The 18,955-nt window shown below is 50.0% G+C and overlaps 1 protein-coding gene across 1 annotated transcript in view; it reads left to right on the top strand.

Moving 5' to 3' along the window:
* Gcn1 (GCN1 activator of EIF2AK4) overlaps positions 1-18,955 on the top strand; it is a 63,419-nt gene that overhangs the window by 18,654 nt on the left and 25,810 nt on the right. Inside the window, exons 15-33 of the mRNA XM_036171701.1 lie at positions 853-1,005; positions 2,835-2,927; positions 5,527-5,602; positions 5,751-5,910; positions 7,113-7,302; positions 7,396-7,520; positions 8,209-8,387; positions 9,029-9,122; positions 10,080-10,193; positions 10,278-10,476; positions 11,533-11,688; positions 11,975-12,156; positions 12,938-13,018; positions 13,249-13,392; positions 14,666-14,793; positions 14,876-15,065; positions 15,197-15,267; positions 16,511-16,676; positions 16,967-17,161. Coding sequence (XP_036027594.1) covers positions 853-1,005; positions 2,835-2,927; positions 5,527-5,602; positions 5,751-5,910; positions 7,113-7,302; positions 7,396-7,520; positions 8,209-8,387; positions 9,029-9,122; positions 10,080-10,193; positions 10,278-10,476; positions 11,533-11,688; positions 11,975-12,156; positions 12,938-13,018; positions 13,249-13,392; positions 14,666-14,793; positions 14,876-15,065; positions 15,197-15,267; positions 16,511-16,676; positions 16,967-17,161 — 2,696 coding nt within the window. The remainder of the gene's footprint in view (positions 1-852; positions 1,006-2,834; positions 2,928-5,526; positions 5,603-5,750; positions 5,911-7,112; positions 7,303-7,395; positions 7,521-8,208; positions 8,388-9,028; positions 9,123-10,079; positions 10,194-10,277; positions 10,477-11,532; positions 11,689-11,974; positions 12,157-12,937; positions 13,019-13,248; positions 13,393-14,665; positions 14,794-14,875; positions 15,066-15,196; positions 15,268-16,510; positions 16,677-16,966; positions 17,162-18,955) is intronic.

The following is an 18,955-nucleotide window of genomic DNA, read 5'->3' as shown; positions in this document are numbered from 1 at the left end:
ACTCTCTTGATATTGACTCCTCCCTCTGATATAAGCTTGCATTTCTTTTAAATGATGTGTTGATGTTAAATTCATGAATTACTGTTTAAAGAAATGAACTTTGTGCCCACACATGTTAAGAGTAGGAACAAGAACCTGTCAGGAGACGTGCTTGTCCCGAGTTGACAGGAACCATGCTTTACCAGTAACAGCACAGTTGGATCTTGTGACTCAGGCCTGCAATCCCAGCACTTGGGAGGTAGAGGCAGGAGTTCCAGGCCATCTTTGGCTGCATACTGAATTTGAGGCCAATCTGGAGTATATGAGTAGTTACAAAAACCAAAATGAGTGTGTTTAGGTGTAGTTTTAACTTTTTTTAAAAACTTATTTATTTACTTAGAGATGGAGTTTCTCTACATATCCCTGACTGTCCTAGAACGCACAGATATCACCTGCTGGGATTAAAGGTGTGCACTACCATGCCTAGCTTATTTATTTCTTTTTAGTGTTTTTATTTCACAGGCCAGCAGATTGGCTAGAGGTTGTCTTGTATGGGAAGAACACTGGATTGGAGTTGCTAGGCATGAAGTTAGCAGTGGTCTTTGTCAACCAGCGATTGACATCCCTGGACAGTTCACGTGGCCTCTCTGTTTCCTTATTCAGCGGAGGAGCAGCAGATGATCAGATTAATAGGATTCTGTTACCTTTACTTTTATGGTTATAGAGTTTAGGTCCCAGATTCTTACTCTAATTCTTGAGATACTCAGAAAATTAGGGTTTTAGCCAGTCCCCACCTGGGTGGATAATGTCTTCTTAAGTAGTCCCATCACCCCTGCAGACCAGTGCGTCTCTAAGATGTTTCTGTCTCCACAGGTGACACACTCCTGCAGGCCTTGGACTTTCTGCCCTTGCTTATGCAGACAGTAGAGAAGGCGGCCTCCCAGAACACTCAGGTCCCCATGGTCACTGAAGGGGTCGCTGCGGCCTTGCTCCTCTCCAAGCTTTCTGTGGCTGACTCACAGGCCGGTAAGGATCTGCATGTGTCCAAGGTGCCAGGTGACAGCCCTCTTTTTCAGAGTCCTTGGTCAAGTGTTGGATGTTCAGCCTGTACTCCAGGGCTGCCTGTTACCCGCAGGGATGAGCTCAGGGTCACAGTAGGAGTGCAGCCAGGGGCCTCTCACTGCCTTTGGCTCTGCTACTTCTGTGCTATGGGCTGGACTTGTCTGTGATACTTGGACTGCTAGGTTGGGTATTAGGACTTTGGGTCTGTTGTTTGTTCTCTGCGTGTGAGTGTTTTGCCTGCGTATGTGGACATCACAGGTACTCAGTGCCACAGAGGTTGGAAGAGGGCGTCAGATTCCCTGTATTTGGAGTCATAGACAGTTGTGATCTGCCATGTAGGTGCTGGGAACCTGGGTCCTCTGGAAGAGGAGCTCGCACTCCTAACCACTGAGTCATTTTTCTAGACTCTTTGTCTTAATTACTTACATATTCATGGGATGTTCTAGTTTTTTGGTTTTTTTGTTTTTTTTTAGCTGAGGCTCAAACCCAGGGCCTTGCGCTTGCTAGGCAAGCGCTCTACCACTGAGCTAAATCCCAAGCCTTCTAGTTCATTCTTACTGCTGTGAGGAAACACTCTGACTGAAAGTGTCTTGGGGAGAAAGGTCTTTTCCAGCTACAGTTCCAGGTTGTACTCTGCCATTGTGGGGGGGCTAAGGCAGGAACTGCAAACAGCTGGTCACATCATCTCTATGTGCCGGGTCACATACTGTGTGCCATGTCACCTGTCAACTGTGCGTGGAGATGATTAAAGACGGAGCCTTCCCATTCTCTTCTGCCTGCTGAGATTCTACCCTGTCTCGAGGCCTCGGTCCTTGTCAGCTTGGTCACTGTGACAGACTGCTTGAAAAATCCAGCTAAGGATGAGAGAGTCGGTGTGGCCCGTGGTCTCAGAGGTTCTAGTCACCTGATGGGGCAGTTGTTTCTCCACTACCCATTGTGTTTGGATCTGTGTCAGGCAGGGAGTGTGTGGCTGGGCAGAGCTGCTACCCTCTTGGTGGCTGGGAAGCAAAGCAAAGACACCTCAGCATCTCTTTCCAGAGCATGCACCAGTGACTGACCTACTTCCCCCAGGCCCTGTCTCCTGAAGGTGTTACCACCTGCCAGCAGTGCCATAAGCTGGGGGCCATATTGTTAGCATATGGGCCTTTGGAGTGGGTGCCCTGCGTTGGCCGCTAGAGGCCCTCTTCCTGTGTTCTCATCTGACCTTACTCCTGTGTTGAGAACTAGGATTTGCTCTCTGCATGCTGTTATATCCATTGTATATGCCAAGGCCTTTGACTGCCTTGGATGGAGATAAATGTGACCACAACCTCACTTCAGCACAATTCAGGGTGGGAGTACAGACATAGATGTGTGTCATTTGCAGGAGGGTTGATTCTTTGTTTGAGGGATGAGTGTTGGGAAAGGGTTCATGAAGGAGGAAGCATTTGAATAGATCTCTGAGAGGCTGGAAGGAGAGCCTAGAGGGATGTGACTCTCATGAAGGAATGGCCACAGTTAAGGAAAGGCAGAAAGAGCTGCATTGTGTGAACCTCAGGTGTTCCGTCCCAGTTCTTGGGTAGTGGGAATTCTAGAGGTGAAGCCACAGTCAGTAGAGAACCATATAGTTGTCCAGACCACAAGTGAGGCCAGAAGGACTGATGTTTGTCTTCAGAATAGGAGAACAGTGAGCTTAGGAATGGTCCTTCACAGAGTGTCTTTCACAGAGCCTGCCCAGTAGCTTCAGCTCAGAAGGGCCATGCTGTGGGGAACATGGTGCACTGTGTCATGGGGTGACCTTTGGTTTCTTGCAGAGGCCAAACTGAACAACTTTTGGGGGCTGGTTGTAGATGAAAAGAAGCAGATTTTCACTTCTGAGAAGTTTCTGCTCCTGGCTTCAGAGGATGGTGAGTTTCTCGGTCTCTGACAGGTCTTTAGGGGGGACCTGTTCCTGAGCACATGCTTGGCCAGCAGCTGGGAGCGCCCAGATCCACGATCTGGCCAGCAGCTCGGCTCTTTCTGAATGAGCTCATTCCTGTGGGAGAGTCAGACCTGGGAGGGCTGTAGAGACAGCCATGGAGCTGTGGTAGTCACTGTAATTACAGCTGAACGGGTAATTGGTACTGTCTGGGTCCCTCACACTAAGTGCTGGCGGAGTTGTGGCGGCTCTACTCCCCCAGCAGGCGACACAGAAACTTCTGGTTTCCACCCTGGCAGAAAAGGAACAATGGTCTCCAAATGCATGTGCAAAATTCTAGGTTGTCTCACAGGAGTCTGCTGCTAATTAGTGATCTGAAAAGTCTTTTGACTCACGAATCACAACATCCTATTAATGAGCTACAACTATTAGTCACTTTCTGGTTTAATTTTTTTTTTAGCTAGCTTTTGACTAGGAACGACATTCATATAGTTCAGAGACAAGGTGGGAGGGAATCTTCCTTGAAACTACGTCCTGCTCTGGCCTCTAGCTACCAACAACCGGTTTTCTCTGCTGCTTCTGTATCCTTGATAGTATCCATCTCCATCCCTTTGGGTGTCCTCGGCCTCCCTTACACAGAGTAATGTGCTGCACTGCCACCATGCTTCCCAGACTGGAAATGAGGCCCTTGTCCAGTGGACTCCAAGTCCAGGCCACTGGCCCAGCTTACAGTGAATTGTTATTTATTTATTTTTATTTTTTAATTTTATTTTTATTTATTTATTTATTTTGTTTTTTCGAGACAGGGTTTCTCTGTGTAGCTTTGCGCCTTTCCTGGAACTCACTTGGTAGCCCAGGCTGGCCTCGAACTCACATAGATCCCCGCCTGACTCTGCCTCCCGAGTGCTGGGATTAAAGGCGTGCGCCGCCGCCGCCGCCACCACCCAGCTATTTTTATTTTTTAAGATTTACTTATTTTTTTTTTTTTATTATGTATACAGTGTTCTGCCCACATGCATTCTTGCAAGCCATAAGAGGGCGCCAGATCTCATTACAGGTGGTTGGGAGCCACCATGTGGTTGCTGGGAATTGAACTCAGGATCTCTGGAAGAAAAGTCAGTGCTCTTAACCGCTGAGCCATCTCTCCAGCCCCTCATTGTTTATTTTTTAAGGTTTATTTTATTTTATGTGTTTGAGTATTTGCTGTCATGTATGTCCACACCTGGCACTCTTGGAGCTCAGAAGAGGGAGTTGGATCCCCTGGAACTGGGGTTGGGGCTGGTTTTGAGCCACCATGTGGGCTGGGAATCCAACCCAGTTCCTTTGCAAGGGCAACAAGTGCTCTTCACCACTGAGCCATCTCCCCAGCTGCCCCTTCCTTTTTGTCTTCAAATACAGGATTTTATTGTATAGCCCAGGCTAGCCATAAACTCAAGGTCTTCCTGCTTAATGCTCTCAAGCACTGGAGTATAGGTATGCACCGCCACTCATAGCTAGTAATTTTTTTCTTTCTTTTTTTTTTTTTTTTTTTAGAGACAGGGTTTCTCTGTGTAGTTTTGGTGCCTGTCCTGGATCTTGCTCTGTAGAACAGGCTGGCCTTGAACTCACAGAGATCTGCCTGGCTCTGCCTCCCGAGTGCTGGGATTAAAGGCGTGCGCCACCACCGCCTGCTAGTAACTCTTAACAGTTAAACTCAGTGTTTACCTTCTTTACTTCAAAATATGTATATGTATAATAGAGAAAAAGAAGTAAAAATGAACTGTAGGGCTGGAGAGAGGGCTCAGAGGTTAAGAGCACTGCTTGTTCTTCCAGAGGTCCTGAGTTCAATTCCCAGCAACCACATGGTGGCTCACAACCATCTGTATTGCGATCTGGTGCCCTCTTCTGGTCTGCGGGTGTACATGCAGACAGAACACTGCATACATAATAAATAAATAAATAAATCCTTAAAAAATAAATAGGCCGGTGTTGGTGGTGCATGCCTTTAATCCCAGCACTCAGGAGACAGAGGTAGGCGGATCTTTGTGAGTTTGAGGCCAGCCTGGTCTACAGAGCGGAAGGAAAGGTGCAAAGCTGCACAGAGAAACCCAAAAATAAATAAATAAATAGATAGATAGATAAATTTTAAAAAATGAACTGTAGCTTTACATCTAGCGTTAATCTCATTTACATTTTGCTGTTAGTTTTTTAGTTCATTAAATCTTTTTGGGGTTGGGGAAGAATGCATTTAGTTATTTAATTAGTTTTCTCTCCGTGAGTGGGCATACCCCTGGAGGCTGACTTTCAGGGGTAGGTTCTTTCCTTCCACCATGTGGGGTCTGGGGATTGAATTCAAGTCATCATGTTTAGTGGCAAGCTCCTTTACCCACTGACCCTGCTCACTGGTCCCACTTAGTTGTTTCAAAAAGGCTTACCCCGGCCAGGCAGTGGTGGCTCATGCCTTTAATCCCACTTAAAGGGGGGAGTAGAGTCAGGTGGATCTGTGAGTTCAAGGTCAGCCTGGTCTACAGAGCGAATTTCAGGACAGCCAGGGCTACACAGAGAACCCTGTCTGGAAAAAGAGGCCTGCACTGTTTCTTTCCTTACAGCCCTGTGTACTGTGCTGCATCTGACCGAGAGGCTTTTCCTCGACCACCCCAACAGACTCACTAACAGCAAAGTTCAGTACGTGAGCCTCACTTCTCTTGTCCTCTGGGCCAACAGCAGGTGTTGGCACTGCTCTGGGCACTGGGTGTGTGGCAGGTTTGGCTGTGGAAACACCCCCCATCCCCCCACCCCTGCTTCCTCGGCCCACCTGTGTTTGTGTTTACAGGCAGTTCTATCGGGTCCTGGTGGCGGTGCTCCTCAGCCGTACCTGGCACGTGCGCAGGCAGGCACAGCAGACGGTTCGGAAGCTGCTGTCCTCTCTCGGGGGCGTTAAGCTAGCCAATGGCCTTTTGGAGGAGCTGAAGACTGTCCTCAGTTCTCACAGGGTGAGAGACTGGGCTCTGGAGCTACTCAGTCAACGTGCTTCTGCCCTGGAGTTTTAGCTGGGCCACTCCTGGCATGTTCTCGCTCAGACGGTGTGATTCCAGGACTCTGCCTTTCCACCAGGCTTTGGTAACATCTTTGCCTTTTAGAGACTTTCTTTCCTGTTTCCATACCATTGATGTAGTTCAACCAAAATATTTTTGGATACTTTTTTTTTTGATTGTTTTAAAACACTTAATTTTAAACATGCACTTATTCTTGATTTTGCTCTTTTCACAGTATCTTTGAAGGCAAGGAGGGCTTATAGCCCTTTTTTTTTAAGAGTCTGAAATAGTTTTAATAACATGTATTGATTAAAGAGAAGTGGCCATGGCTACTATACTAAAACACTTTTCAAAAAATTTTTATTCTTTACATACATTACGTCCTGATCACAATTTCTCCTACCTCCCCTCTTCCCAGTTCCCACTACCACCCTTCTCCCCTAGATCTACTTCTCCTCCATTTCACTTACGAGCAGGCCTCTTAGGGATATCAACCGAACATGGCATAACAAATGCCATAAAAAAAAAACAACCCACAAACCCTCATATCCTGGCTGGACAAGGCAACCCATTGGGAGGAAAGGGGCCCAAGTGTAGGCAAGAGTCAGAGGACCCCCGACTGCTGCTGTCAGGTCCTCCAGGAGCACCGACTGTGCACCAGTAATGTGTCTGTCGAGGCCCTTGCTTGGACCCACAGAGCGTCTGTGGTTGTCCGTCAGTGTCTGTGAACTCCGGGGCCTTGCCTGGTTGAGCCTGTGGGCCGTGTTCTCATGCTGTCCTGACCCCTCTGGCTACCTTCTTTTTAACCAGCTCTCCAGGCTGTCTGGGTTCTCTCAGGCGGCAGCAGGAAGAACCAGCAGGAGTAGATGGTAACAACCTGGACTACTGAAGCGTTCTAGGTGCCAGGCCTCACCATTTTCCCCTTAGCAGTGTGTGTGCCTGGCCTCCAGAGCCAGGGCTCTGAGTCGTTCTCTTTCCCCTAGGTTGTTTTAGGTGGGTGTCCTGGGTGTCTTTCCAGGCACATCACAGCCTGTGGATTCCAGGGCGGAAGCGAGGCATGGGTTGCACTCCAGCAGGAGCGGCTCAGTGGCTCTGCATGCTCTCTTTGTGTGCTGCCCAGCATAGGGCTCTGTGGGGACTCACTTGTTCTCTCTCTAAAGGTGCTGCCCATGGAGGCTCTTGTGACAGATGCTGGGGAGGTGACTGAAATGGGCAAGACCTATGTGCCTCCACGGGTCCTGCAGGAAGCTCTGTGTGTCATCTCTGGGGTGCCAGCGCTCAAGGGTGACAGCTCTAGCACTGAGCAGCTGGCCCAGGAGATGCTGATCATCTCTCACCACCCGTCTTTAGGTCTGTGGCCTGGGTAGGAATGGAGCGGTGGGCGGCTCTTTGGGAAGGGTGATGTGGTCCAGGCAGAAGCTTCAAGAAGCGTCTCTCCTTCAGTGGCGGTGCAGTCTGCACTCTGGCCAGCACTTCTCGCCAGGATGAAGATTGACCCTGAAGCCTTCATCACCAGGCACCTGGATCAGATCATCCCCAGAATCACTACCCAGAGTCCCCTGAACCAGGTAATGGGTCCATGAGCTGGGTTTGTCCTTAGGTCAGGGCCGGGGGACTCCTAGGGTACAAGAAGTGAGGGCTCACAGAAACAGGAAGGATGGTGACACATAGGCTTGGCCCCTTGATTGTAAGAGACAGAAATGCAGACTGTCGGAGACAAAAGGGAACTTAGGGCCTCATTTATGGACAGTGTTCAGGGTGTGAGTAGCTTGGGATGGTGTTTCCAAGGCTCAGCTGGTGCCCTTAGAACAGTAAAGGTGGTTTCTGTACTTCCTCCGTCATATAACCTGTCTGTTCTCTGAGTCCCTTCTCTCTGCTCTCCAACATGTGAGCTGCATTCTCAAGTCTCTGGTAAGACAGCGTTTCAGGCTCACACCTTGTCCTCCCACCAGCTCCAGTAGGAAAGCCCACATTTTCCAGTACTGGCAGCTGGCATGGGGTTACATGCCTGCCTTTGGAAATGGTGAGGCAGCTCCCCTGGACCTCAGAGTTGAGAGTGGAGTGTGCTCTCCAGATCAGTGATAATAGCAGAGCCAGGGCTTGTCGAGTAAGGCAGGCTCAGACTGCATCGAGCCGCCCTAGTTGGTGGGTATTACTCAAAGCACAAGGCAGAAAGGGGAGCTGATTGCAGGGGTCATTTGGGTGTGGCAGAATCCTATTCTGGGTATAGACTGACTGTGTCTGTTTGTCTGGCAGTCTTCCATGAACGCCATGGCCTCCCTTTCCATCCTGTCCCCTGACCGAGTCCTCCCTCAGCTCATCAGCACTATCACCGCCACTGTGCAGAATCCTGCACTGTGCCTCGTGACTCGGGAGGAGTTTGCCATCATGCAGACCCCTACTGGAGAGCTGTTTGATAAATCCATCATCCAGAGGTGAGTCTTGCTCACTTGTTACTCCGTTACCTCTCCTCCCCAGCTCTGGCTTTCATGGTGATTTGATGCAGACATCGTTACAGGGTTCTTGTGAGGGGTGAAGAAAACAACCTGTCCGTCTGTGGCAGAAGCAGCTGCTTGTATTCCAAGACTGGTGCTTAGGCCTTAGATATTGGCGAATCCGGATCTAGCACTGCCCGGGTACATAGTACTTAAGCTACCTGGGAGCTGGGTGTGGCGGTGTGTGGAGACTGAGGTACAGGGATTGTAAACTGGAGGCCAGCCAGGACTATATAGAGGCGACATTGCGACAGTGTCTCAAAAACAAAAATGTAGCTGAGGAGATGGACCTGAGTGAAGTGCTTGCTGGCCAGCCAGCCTCGTTAAACTGTCGGCCGCACATAGGTTCAGTGAGATACCTTGTTTTAAAAGATGCTGTGGGGAGTGACAGACAGAGACACTGGAAATTAACCTCCGGCCTCCACGAACACCCGTGAGCACATACATGCGTGCACACACACACAGACACACACAGAAGACAGGCAGGTATTAAGGTTTGCTGGCCAGGCTTGGTGGCTGTCAGGAGGCTGAGGAGCCTGGTGGCCCTTTTGAAGCCGGATAACTGCTTCCCTGTATTTCAGTGCCCAGCAGGACAGCATCAAAAAGGCCAACATGAAGCGAGAGAACAAAGCCTACTCCTTTAAGGAGCAGATGATTGAGCTGGAGCTGAAGGAGGTGAGCCTACCGAGCTTGGCACTTTAGGCCGCTGGCTCTTTGTGCTGGGTTCTGTCCTCTGATTTGTCTCTGGTCCTCTCCAACACTTCTTACTGTTCCTCTGTGGCTTCCTCTGCCCCGACTTGAGGGAAACCGGGTTCTACTGGACGTTGCTGCTTTGTCCTGCCTGCTCTGCACTTGCTATGAGGCATCAAGACAGGCCTGCTGCTGTGGAGCCTAAGGCACCCTGAGATGACTGACCAAGTCAACTCTGGAGAGCTGGTTCTGACAGGGCTCCTGCCTGCGCCAGCCCACGCTCTCCCTTGGTCTTCCCCAGCTCATCACTTGCCCTTCGCAGAAAAGTGGCTCCCTGCCCGTCTGTCCCAGTGTGCCTCACTCTCCCTGGCTTGTAGCTGTCAGAACATTTCTCACACTCCGCAGTCATTTTATGTGTTTGTTTACTGTTTATTGTCTAAGTTTACCTACTTGATTGTGGGCTCTGTGAGGGGAGAGATTTTATTTTCTCCCGGGTGTCTCTAGCATCTCATACAGTTCCTGGCATGATGTACATGCTCAATAAATACTTTGAAAGAATGAGTGATCTCTCTGTCACCCAAGCAGCCTCTGTCTTGTAAGAGCCTTGGGTGGGTCTAAAGGAAGGCTGATCCGAAAGCGTGTGGCCACCAGAATGCTCCTTGGAGATCATTGTGGGACCTGTTGTTTCTGTGACATTTCTCTCCTCATCTTTTAAAGCTGAGAATCCCTTTTTCAAGTTTGCTTTTTTTGTTACTTGTCCATTCTGTAGCCATCCAGTGGCCTTGACCTTTGTAGGGGTGAAGGAGGGCATGTGCTGGGCTTGGGGCCCTGGTCCTAGACTTGAGGCTGGCCTGGAATTCTTTCTGGAAGCAAGCCGGCTTTGCTGTGGTGCTGGGAGGCAGATCTGTGCCGTGACGGAGCTGCTTGTGTCCCGGCCTCCAGGAGATGAAGAAGAAGAAAGGTGTCAAAGAGGAGGTGCAGCTGACCAGCAAGCAGAAGGAGATGCTGCAGGCCCAGATGGACAAGGAGGCGCAGATCCGGAGGCGGATGCAGGAGGTGAGAAGGATGCTTGCGGCCCAGCCCTGCTCTCTGCTGTCTCCGACTGGACTCTGCTAACTCTCCTGGTACCTCTGCTTGCAGCTGGATGGGGAGCTAGAGGCGGCACTTGGACTGCTAGATGCCATCGTGACCAGGAACCCGCGTGGCCTGACCCAGTACATCCCTGTTCTGGTTGACGCCTTCCTGCCCTTGCTGAAGTCTCCCCTGGCTGCTCCCAGGGTCAAAGGCCCCTTCCTGTCCTTGGCTGCCTGTGTCATGCCCCCTAGACTCAAGGCCTTGGGTTAGTCCTTATTTGCTGGCTGTGAGGTTATCTCTGGGATGTTTGGGAAGTGGGGAGGTGCCTGTGGGTGTTGTGAGGAGGCATGTGGTGGCCTAAGCTGCTAAATTTTGTTTCCACATGCAAGCAGCCTGTGGAGCCTCAAACTGGATGTGCTCAAGAGCAGTGAAGTGTCTCCTCCTCCCTCTATTTTGCATTCTCTGCCTTCTGAGGAGCAGGCTTTACATGCTGTTAGCATCTCATCTATCTGTAGTAGCTTTGGTTTAGTGCTGGAGACCATATCTAGGGCCTCATGTGTGCTAGGCAAGCGTTCTGGTGACTGAGCCACACCCCAGCCCTCTGTTGTGGCCATTCTCCACAAAGTCAGGTTCAGGGTAGTGAGAGGTTTGGTATGCTGTGGCTGGTCCTTGTGCTCAGAGCTCATAAGTAGCATGTGTCAGTGGTGTGGCCAAAGATCTCTGACCCTTAGCTCTCTGTTAGCTCTGAAGAAACACTAGCCAAGCAGGAGGGCTGGGAGTTACGATGGTCTTCCTCTTGTGAGTCATTGGTAACTTTAAGCAGACTTTCTTCCTAGCCTAAAGGGAATGTTCTCAGAATGGAGGCTGGAGCCTGCAAGCTGTTCTGAGAAGAAATGTCAGTTGGTGCATGTGGAACCTGCCAGAAGTAGCTGCCTGATGGAGGAACCATGTATCTAGAGCTTTACTGTGGGCTCAGTGGCTCTGGGGCAGCCCATGCCCCTCAGCACGCTGACTTCTGTAGTGTCAAAAGTATCAGCTCTGCCAGACACAATATTGCATGCTGTAATCCCAAAACTTGGAAGGCAGAGGGAGGAGGATCCTGAGTTTTAGGCTAGTAGTGACACCATGCCCCCAAACAAACATCACTCCCCAAAAAACAAAGGGGCAGCAGCTATTGCCTTCCTCTCTTCTTCTGACGCTGTCACAAAGACTGAGAATTAAGATCCCTGCCAAAGCAGGGGCGGACGGAGACAGGCTGCCTCTGCCCCTCTACCGCCTCTGCGTGCGTGCGTTCATCTGCTGCCTGTCTTCCTTCTCCCAGGCACCTTGGTGAGTCATGTGACACTGCGCCTGCTGAAGCCAGAGTGTTCTCTGGATAAGTCCTGGTGCCAAGAAGAGCTTGCCGTGGCTGTGAGGAGGGCGGTGTCGCTGCTGCACACCCACACCATCACCAGCAGGGTGGGCAAGGGTGAGCCAGGTAAGGGACAGTGGGAGCTGGTGTGGGGAGCAAGGCAGGAGCCACAGCGTCCCTGAGCTTCCTGTGCCTTTGGTGTCGGGAGAGTCTTCCCTCACTGGCCTGGGTTTTCCTTGTTTGCTTCTGTTCAGTCTCACATTCTGGAACTGGGCCGCTCTGTGGGGTAGAAGCGGGGCTGGCTTAGCACGGGCCATTGTTCCTGGCACCGTGCTTGATGTCAGGCTTCCGGCGTCTTCCCTGCCGTGGTCTGCAGTCGCCCCAGCTTCTGTCTGCTCTGATGCTCTCACAGATGCCGCACCCCTGTCTGCACCGGCCTTCTCCTTGGTCTTCCCGATGTTAAAGATGGTGCTCACTGAGATGCCCTACCACAGTGAGGAGGAGGAGGAGCAGATGGCCCAGATCCTTCAGATCCTCACTGTCCACGCGCAGCTGAGGGCTTCCCCTGACACCGCACCCGAGCGAGTGGACGAGGTTGGCAGGCTCTCTCGTCCTGTGGTTTGAGGGTCTGGGGAGGCGAAGGCTCCCTTCCTTGTTATTTTGTCCGTAGCCGCAGTCCACATAACAGACCACGGCTCTTTAATATAAAATGGGCCGTGCCGCAAGTCTGCATCCAGTTGGTGGGCTTTGATTTCACTGTTGCTTGAGGTCCTGTGCTATGCGTGACTGTGCTTCCTTTAACTTACTGCCTATTCATGGCTGTTTCAGCATTGTTTCTTTTCCTTGATCTGAACAGCTCTGTGTTTGCATGTCTCTGGCATATCTGTAGCACATGTTGGTTTTAAGTTGCTAGGTTACATGATGTGAACTGAGCTAGCTTCTCACTAAGAGTTCTCTTGTTCAACACTGACAAGCTTTGTGTGTCTCACTGTGAGTCTCACTGTGTAGCCCTGGCTGGCCTCGAACTCACAGAGGACCTCCTATCTCTGCCTCGAAGCACTGGGTAAAGGTGTGCATCACCACACCCAGTTGAGTGATGGGTTTTGTTTGGCATTTCTTTCTTCTTGTAAAACTGAGTATTAACTCTTAGGCTCACAGTTCATCAGTATTTCACTCAGGGAGCGTCAAGCAAGCTTCAGAACCTGTGGTAGTCTGGGTTAGCACTTACGGCTTGGTTGTACATAAACCTAATGACTTTCTGCCATGACTAAGTCAGTGCCGTGACCCAGAATATCCTCATGTAGGTGACTGGCTGCCTGGCATGGATGTAGACCTTTCCTGCTTTATCATCATAACTCTTCTCCTGTTCTCCTAGAATGGCCCAGAGTTACTGCCTCGAGTGGCCATGCTGCGCCTGCTGACGTGGGTGATCGGGACAGGCTCGCCTCGCCTCCAGGTGATTTCCAGTTGGTCTGTGCTGTGGTTTTTTTTGTGACTGACCTCAGGGATCAGTAGTCAAGACCTAGTTCTCTCGTGGCCCTCCTGTGTAGAAGGGTGCCACTGCCTGGCTTGACTGTGGGTCTTAGCCTTAGGGCGCGATGGGGTGGGTTTTCTAAGCCCACCTGTTCAGCTGCCGTGGTGTAAATGAGCTGCTGAACTGGACCAGCGTGTTGATGTTGTCCACAGGTTCTAGCCTCAGACACCCTGACCACCCTGTGTGCCAGCAGCAGTGGTGAGGACGGCTGTGCCTTCGCGGAGCAGGAGGAGGTGGACGTGCTGCTCTCTGCCTTGCAGTCCCCGTGTACCAGCGTGCGGGAGACCGCGCTCCGGGTGCGTGTGTGCTTTCTTGGTACTCTGGGCAAGTGTTCAAGCTACGGAATGAACATTGGGCAGGATGTCTCCTACCTCAGACAGGGCTAGGAGGCAAAGAGAAGAGATCATGGGTGGGTTAGGGTCCTTCTAAGCTGGTCCTGATGCAGCACTGTCCATTTTTTTTCTTCACCGTGGAAGACTTTCTTTAATTGTCAGTCTGGGTTGTGGCTCCTGATACAGTTACATACAGTCAGTCTTTTTATTTTTCTTCTGTGTACTGATAAAATATGTTGGCAAAAGGTTTACTGTAGTTCGTAGTTCCAGGTTATGGCCCATGTGGTTAAGGAGGGAACCAGGAGCTTGAGGCAGTGGGCATATAACATTTGCAATCAGAAAAGAGAGAGTAGTAGATAGCTTCTCTGTGCACAGCCTGCCTCCTCCGGTCCTCCAGGATTCCCTGCCTAGGGAATGGTGCCACCCACAGTGGGTACGTCTTCCCACATCAGTGAACATGATAATCAAGATCATCCCCCATTAGCATGCCCAGAGGCCCATGTTCCAGGGCGTTCTAGATTCTGTCGACAATTAACACTAACCATCCCCTGACCTAACTCATAGGGTTACGGCATTAATTCAGCTGTATGCCTCTGCTTAGCTTTTCTAGGTGGCTTTTAGATTGTGGTTCCCAAATGTTAGGTCCCCCTACTATGGGAAGGAATGACGACAGTATGGTTTTTGTTGTTGTTGTTGTTTATTTTAATTCATTTAACAAGCACCTTTTTAGCTCTTGTCAGCCGTGTTTAGAGTTAAATTGGTAATTTTTACTTTAAAAAAATTCTTAAGCTATGGTGTACACCTTTAATCCCAGCATTTGGGGGCAGACGCAGGCAGATCTCTGAGTTCAAGGCCAGCCTGGTCTACATAGTGAGTTCCAGGATAGCCAGGGCTACATAAAGAGACCTTGTCTTAAAAACAAAACAAAAACTTTTACCACTTTCACAAAAGAAAAAAAGCCGGGTTGAAGGGTGTGATGGATGCATCCTCTGAACCACTGAGCTATATACTCCTAGAGCCCCAAAGAAAACTGTTTGAGGGTCTGAGCAGGTCACCGGTTGAGCTGACTCTCAGCACTTCTAGCCTGGCTCTGTCCAACACCTGACTGCGGTTACTTTTAGTTGATTTTCCTTTAATAGCCACACGCAGCTAATGGTTGTGTTTAGGACAGCAGAAGTGAGGAGATGGACACATTCCCCTAGATGTCAAGTCTCACAGTCTGACCCCCTCCTCCCAGGGGCTGATGGAGCTCCAGCTGGTATTGCCAACACCCGACACTGATGAAAAGAACGGCCTGAACCTGCTTCGAAGACTCTGGGTGGTGAAGTTTGACAAGGATGATGAGATCCGGAAGCTGGCTGAGAGGTGAGAGTCCTTCCTCTCTGGGTTGCTGGGGAACATGCTTCAGGCCCTTGCTTGACCAGCCCTAAATTTTGGTCTGCTGCAGGCTCTGGTCAACCATGGGCCTCGATCTACAATCAGATCTCTGTTCTTTGCTGATCGATGATGTGATCTACCATGAGGCAGCCGTGAGGCAGGCTGGGGCTGAAGCCCTTTCCCAGGCAGTGGCAAGGTACCAGCGGCAGGCGGCAGAGGTCATGGGCAGGCTCATGGAGATCTACCAGGAGAAGCTCTATGTGAGTGACCTGGGCAGGGGAAGTGGGTGGATGCTGTCTGCTCAGCTTGTGTCATGGTTCAGGGGTCCTGGCCATTGTTGATGCCCCCAGGACAAGGGACAGCACTGAGCACAGTTTCTTGTCTGTTGCAGCGGCCACCCCCAGTGCTAGATGCTTTGGGACGAGTGATTTCAGAGTCCCCCCCAGACCAGTGGGAAGCCAGGTAAAGCCCTGTTTTGATCTTATTGCCAAGCTTTCTGAGATACACCAGCTGGACTGGGGTGGGTGCTTGGAAGGGGGTAGCATGTGCTGATGCTGAAGTAGAAGGGAAGTCAGGCCACCTGGGTCAGAGAGACCTGCATCGATGCTGGCTCCCTGTCTACCAGCTCTGCATCTTTGGGCATTGTCTCCTCATCTGTGTGAGGGACACACTGCTAGAACCTACCTGGAAAAGCAGTAGCCCTAGCCCATTAGCAATGTGCAATGTGCTCAGCAGATGTTAACTCATTCTCTCAGTCTGTGAAGTAGTAGGTGGAGGTTAGGTAAGTGTCTAAGAGCAAATATGACCTGGGAAGACACTTGTCACCCACAGTGGGCTTTCATGAAACAGTAGGGCTAGCTTCCTGAATGACTGACCACAATGTGTTAGGGTTATTGTTGCTGTGGTGAAACACCATGACCAAAGCAACCTGGGAGGAAAGGGTTTATTTGGCTTCCACATCACAATTCATCATCAAAGGAAGTCAGGGCAGGAACTTGGAGGCAGCAGCTGATGCAGAGGCCATGGAGGGTGCTGCTTTCAGGCTTGTTCCCCATAGCTTGCTCAGTCTGCTTTTTTATAGAACCCAGGACCACCTGCCCAGGGATGGCATTGCCCATAATGAGGTGGGCCCTCTACCATGAACCCTAAAGAAAGTGCCTACACTCCAGTCCTCTGGAGACATTTTCTCAATTGAAATTTCCTCCTCTCCAGTGACTCTAGCCATGTCCAGTTAACATAAACCAGCTAGCACACCCACATTCTCCGCTCCTCTGTGGCTTTGTGTGCTAGTATGGGGTGTTGTATGGCGCCATCTTGCTTTATTTCTTTTTCATTCAAGACAGTCGGCTCGGAATAGGAATGTCTTGTCTCTGACTGAGGAGACTAAATCCACTTTGCCTTTGTTCCCGACCAAGGGCTGTCGCATCGGTTTCTTTTACCAAGGTCTCTCCTCTTCAGCCTGTCTCACAGATAGAGGGGTGTACATTTCCTCCCATAGTCAGGGAAATGGGCAGAATGGGTCCTTGCATCCGGACATCCTGCAGGAGGTAACCTCGGGCCAGTGGCTGGTCTCCATTTCACAAGCGGCTTGTTCAGAATAGTGGGCAGTTGCCTCATGGAGGGCTGCATGCTGCCCCCTGCCCCAGAGCTGTTTACTGTTGTCCTCCATCCATGTGGGATCCCTCGACTGGCCCTTCTTTCCTAGGTGTGGTCTAGCCTTGGCCCTGAACAAGCTCTCACAGTACTTGGACAGCTCTCAGGTGAAGCCGCTCTTTGAGTTCTTTGTCCCTGACGCCCTCAATGACCGAAACCCAGATGTCCGGAAGTGCATGTTAGATGCAGCGCTCGCAACACTCAATGCCCATGGGAAGGTGAGCTGCTTGAGCAGCTGGGGGTAGGGGGGGGGGGGGGGGGGGGGGCGGGGTGAGACTGAGCAAATGATGAAGAGAAGCAAGTGCCAGAAACAGTGACAGGGCCCCAGCACCTGGTGGGAAATTTCATTTGTGTCAGAAAGGCTCTGAGAGGATGTAGTCCTTAGGGGTTTGCTGTAGCCTGCTGGAAGCTGGAAAACCGGCCGGCATTGCCAACCCCGGAGGCAAAGCCTATTGTTTAGCTGCAGCCAGTAGGCTGACCTGTGGCTTCTGGGGTCTGGCCTTTTCAGGAGAATGTCAACTCACTGCTGCCAGTGTTTGAGGAGTTCTTGAAGGATGCACCCAACGATGCCAGCTATGACGCCGTGCGGCAAAGTGTGGTGGTCCTGATGGGCTCTTTGGCCAAGCACCTGGACAAGAGTGACCCCAAAGTAAAACCCATTGTTGCCAAGCTCATTGCTGCCCTCTCTACACCGTCTCAGCAGGTACTTCCCATCGTGGGGGCTATGAGTCACTGGGGAGTGGGAATCCATTGTGGATAGGCTGTAGGATGCTAGCAGCTGAGTGGCTGACAGAAAGCAGCCATCTCCTCTCCAGGAAGAACCTAGGTATTTCATTTTTTCCTACTCATTTGCTAGAGTTTTGTTTTTTGGTGTGTGCATGTGCATGCCTGATTGTGTTTAGAGTAAATCTTGCACTGAAGACACAAAGATAAAAAAGAAAAACAACCCAGCTATACTATGGTGGTGCATGCTTTAATCCCAGCACTTGGGAGGCAGAGGCAGGTGGATCTCTGTGAGTTCGAGGCCAACCTGGTCTACAGAGTGAGATCCAGGACAGTCAGGGCTACACAAACCCTGTCTGGAAAAACCAAAAGAAAAGAAAAGAAAAGAAAAGAAAAAACAAACAACCACCTTAGACAGAAGCTACCATGGGGTGTGCTCCTTTAACCCTAGCAGTGGCTGGTTACATGTTGTACATACCTTCAAGGCCTCTCAACCATAGTGTAAAGAGTTTTTCTTTTCCCCTTGTCTGAAAATCAAGCATTTACAAGTGATTCCTTGACTGACATTTGGGTCTTCCCTGCTGCAAGGTGTCTTCATGCTAGTCACAGTTGGAAAATGTTTCAGAATTGTCAAATGAAGAATCAGAAAATCTGAGCTATGCAGTGGTGGCGCACACCTTTGATCCCAGCACTGGGGAGGTAGAGGCAGGTGGATATCTGTGAGTTCCAGGCAGCCTGGTCCAGACCTAGAACTCACCGCCTGCCTCTACCTCCCGAGTGCTGGGATCAAAGGCGTATGCCACCACCGTCCAGCTTTACAACCCCTTTTTATCACCGACATTTTTACTCAATGCTGGGTATTTGTGTATGCAAAATAGATATGCAAATTGAATGTCAGTGGTAATAAACCATAACATTTTCAAAACAACTCTTTGGTATACCATGATTTTTATCATTTACTAAAGACGAGAACAGATTTTGTACTAAAAAGGATTCACTTGTTTATTTTTATATAAACAAATTTTCCCTACATGTTTGGTACTACTTAGGATGTAGAACTTCAGTTTGAGTCAATTTCTGTTTTATAATCAGTGCTGAGATTGCCACTCTGCATAAATACATGGTAAGAAGTGGCAGGCATATATAACATTTTACTTATTAATTTATGTGGGAGGAGGCCCATGCCTCAATGTGAGTGTGGAGGTCAGAGAGCAACCTGCAGGAGTAGGTTTCTCTCAACTGTGGGGGTCCCCAGGATGGAACTCGGGTCATCATGCTTGGTGGCAATGCTGGTCTACTTGGGTGAGCCGTGTCCGTGGCCCTCCTCTTTTGGATGTATATTTAAGGCTAGTTCAGAAATTGTTGGAAATTCTATTTTAATGTCAAGTCAGTTTATAGAATAATTTTTTTATAAAGCTTTGGTCATCAACTCAATCAATTTTTATTTTATTTATTTATTTATGAAGGCTGGCCTAAAACTTACTATGTAGACCAGGCTGGTCTTGAACTCACGTAGATCTACCTGCTTTTGCTTCCTAAGTGCTGGGATTAAAGGCATGTGCCACCACTCCCAACTAACTCCAATAGTTAAAAAAAAAAAAAAATTAAGCCTTCTAACACGGTGTGGCCCACAGCTCTAGCAGGTTGACACTCACACACTGAGGAAGAATGAGAGGAGAATGCTACAGGTCTGTTTTCTGTGATTGAGCCACGGAGCTTCTCTGAGTGTAGGAAACCTCAGAGGTACAGTTAGACACTGCCGTGCCCGACGCAT

The sequence above is a fragment of the Onychomys torridus genome, chromosome 22, assembly GCF_903995425.1.
Source record: "Onychomys torridus chromosome 22, mOncTor1.1, whole genome shotgun sequence".
NCBI classification, from domain to species: Eukaryota; Metazoa; Chordata; class Mammalia; order Rodentia; family Cricetidae; genus Onychomys; species Onychomys torridus.
Note: the sequence above shows the minus strand (reverse complement) of the source record. Positions and strands in the feature narration are given on the sequence as shown.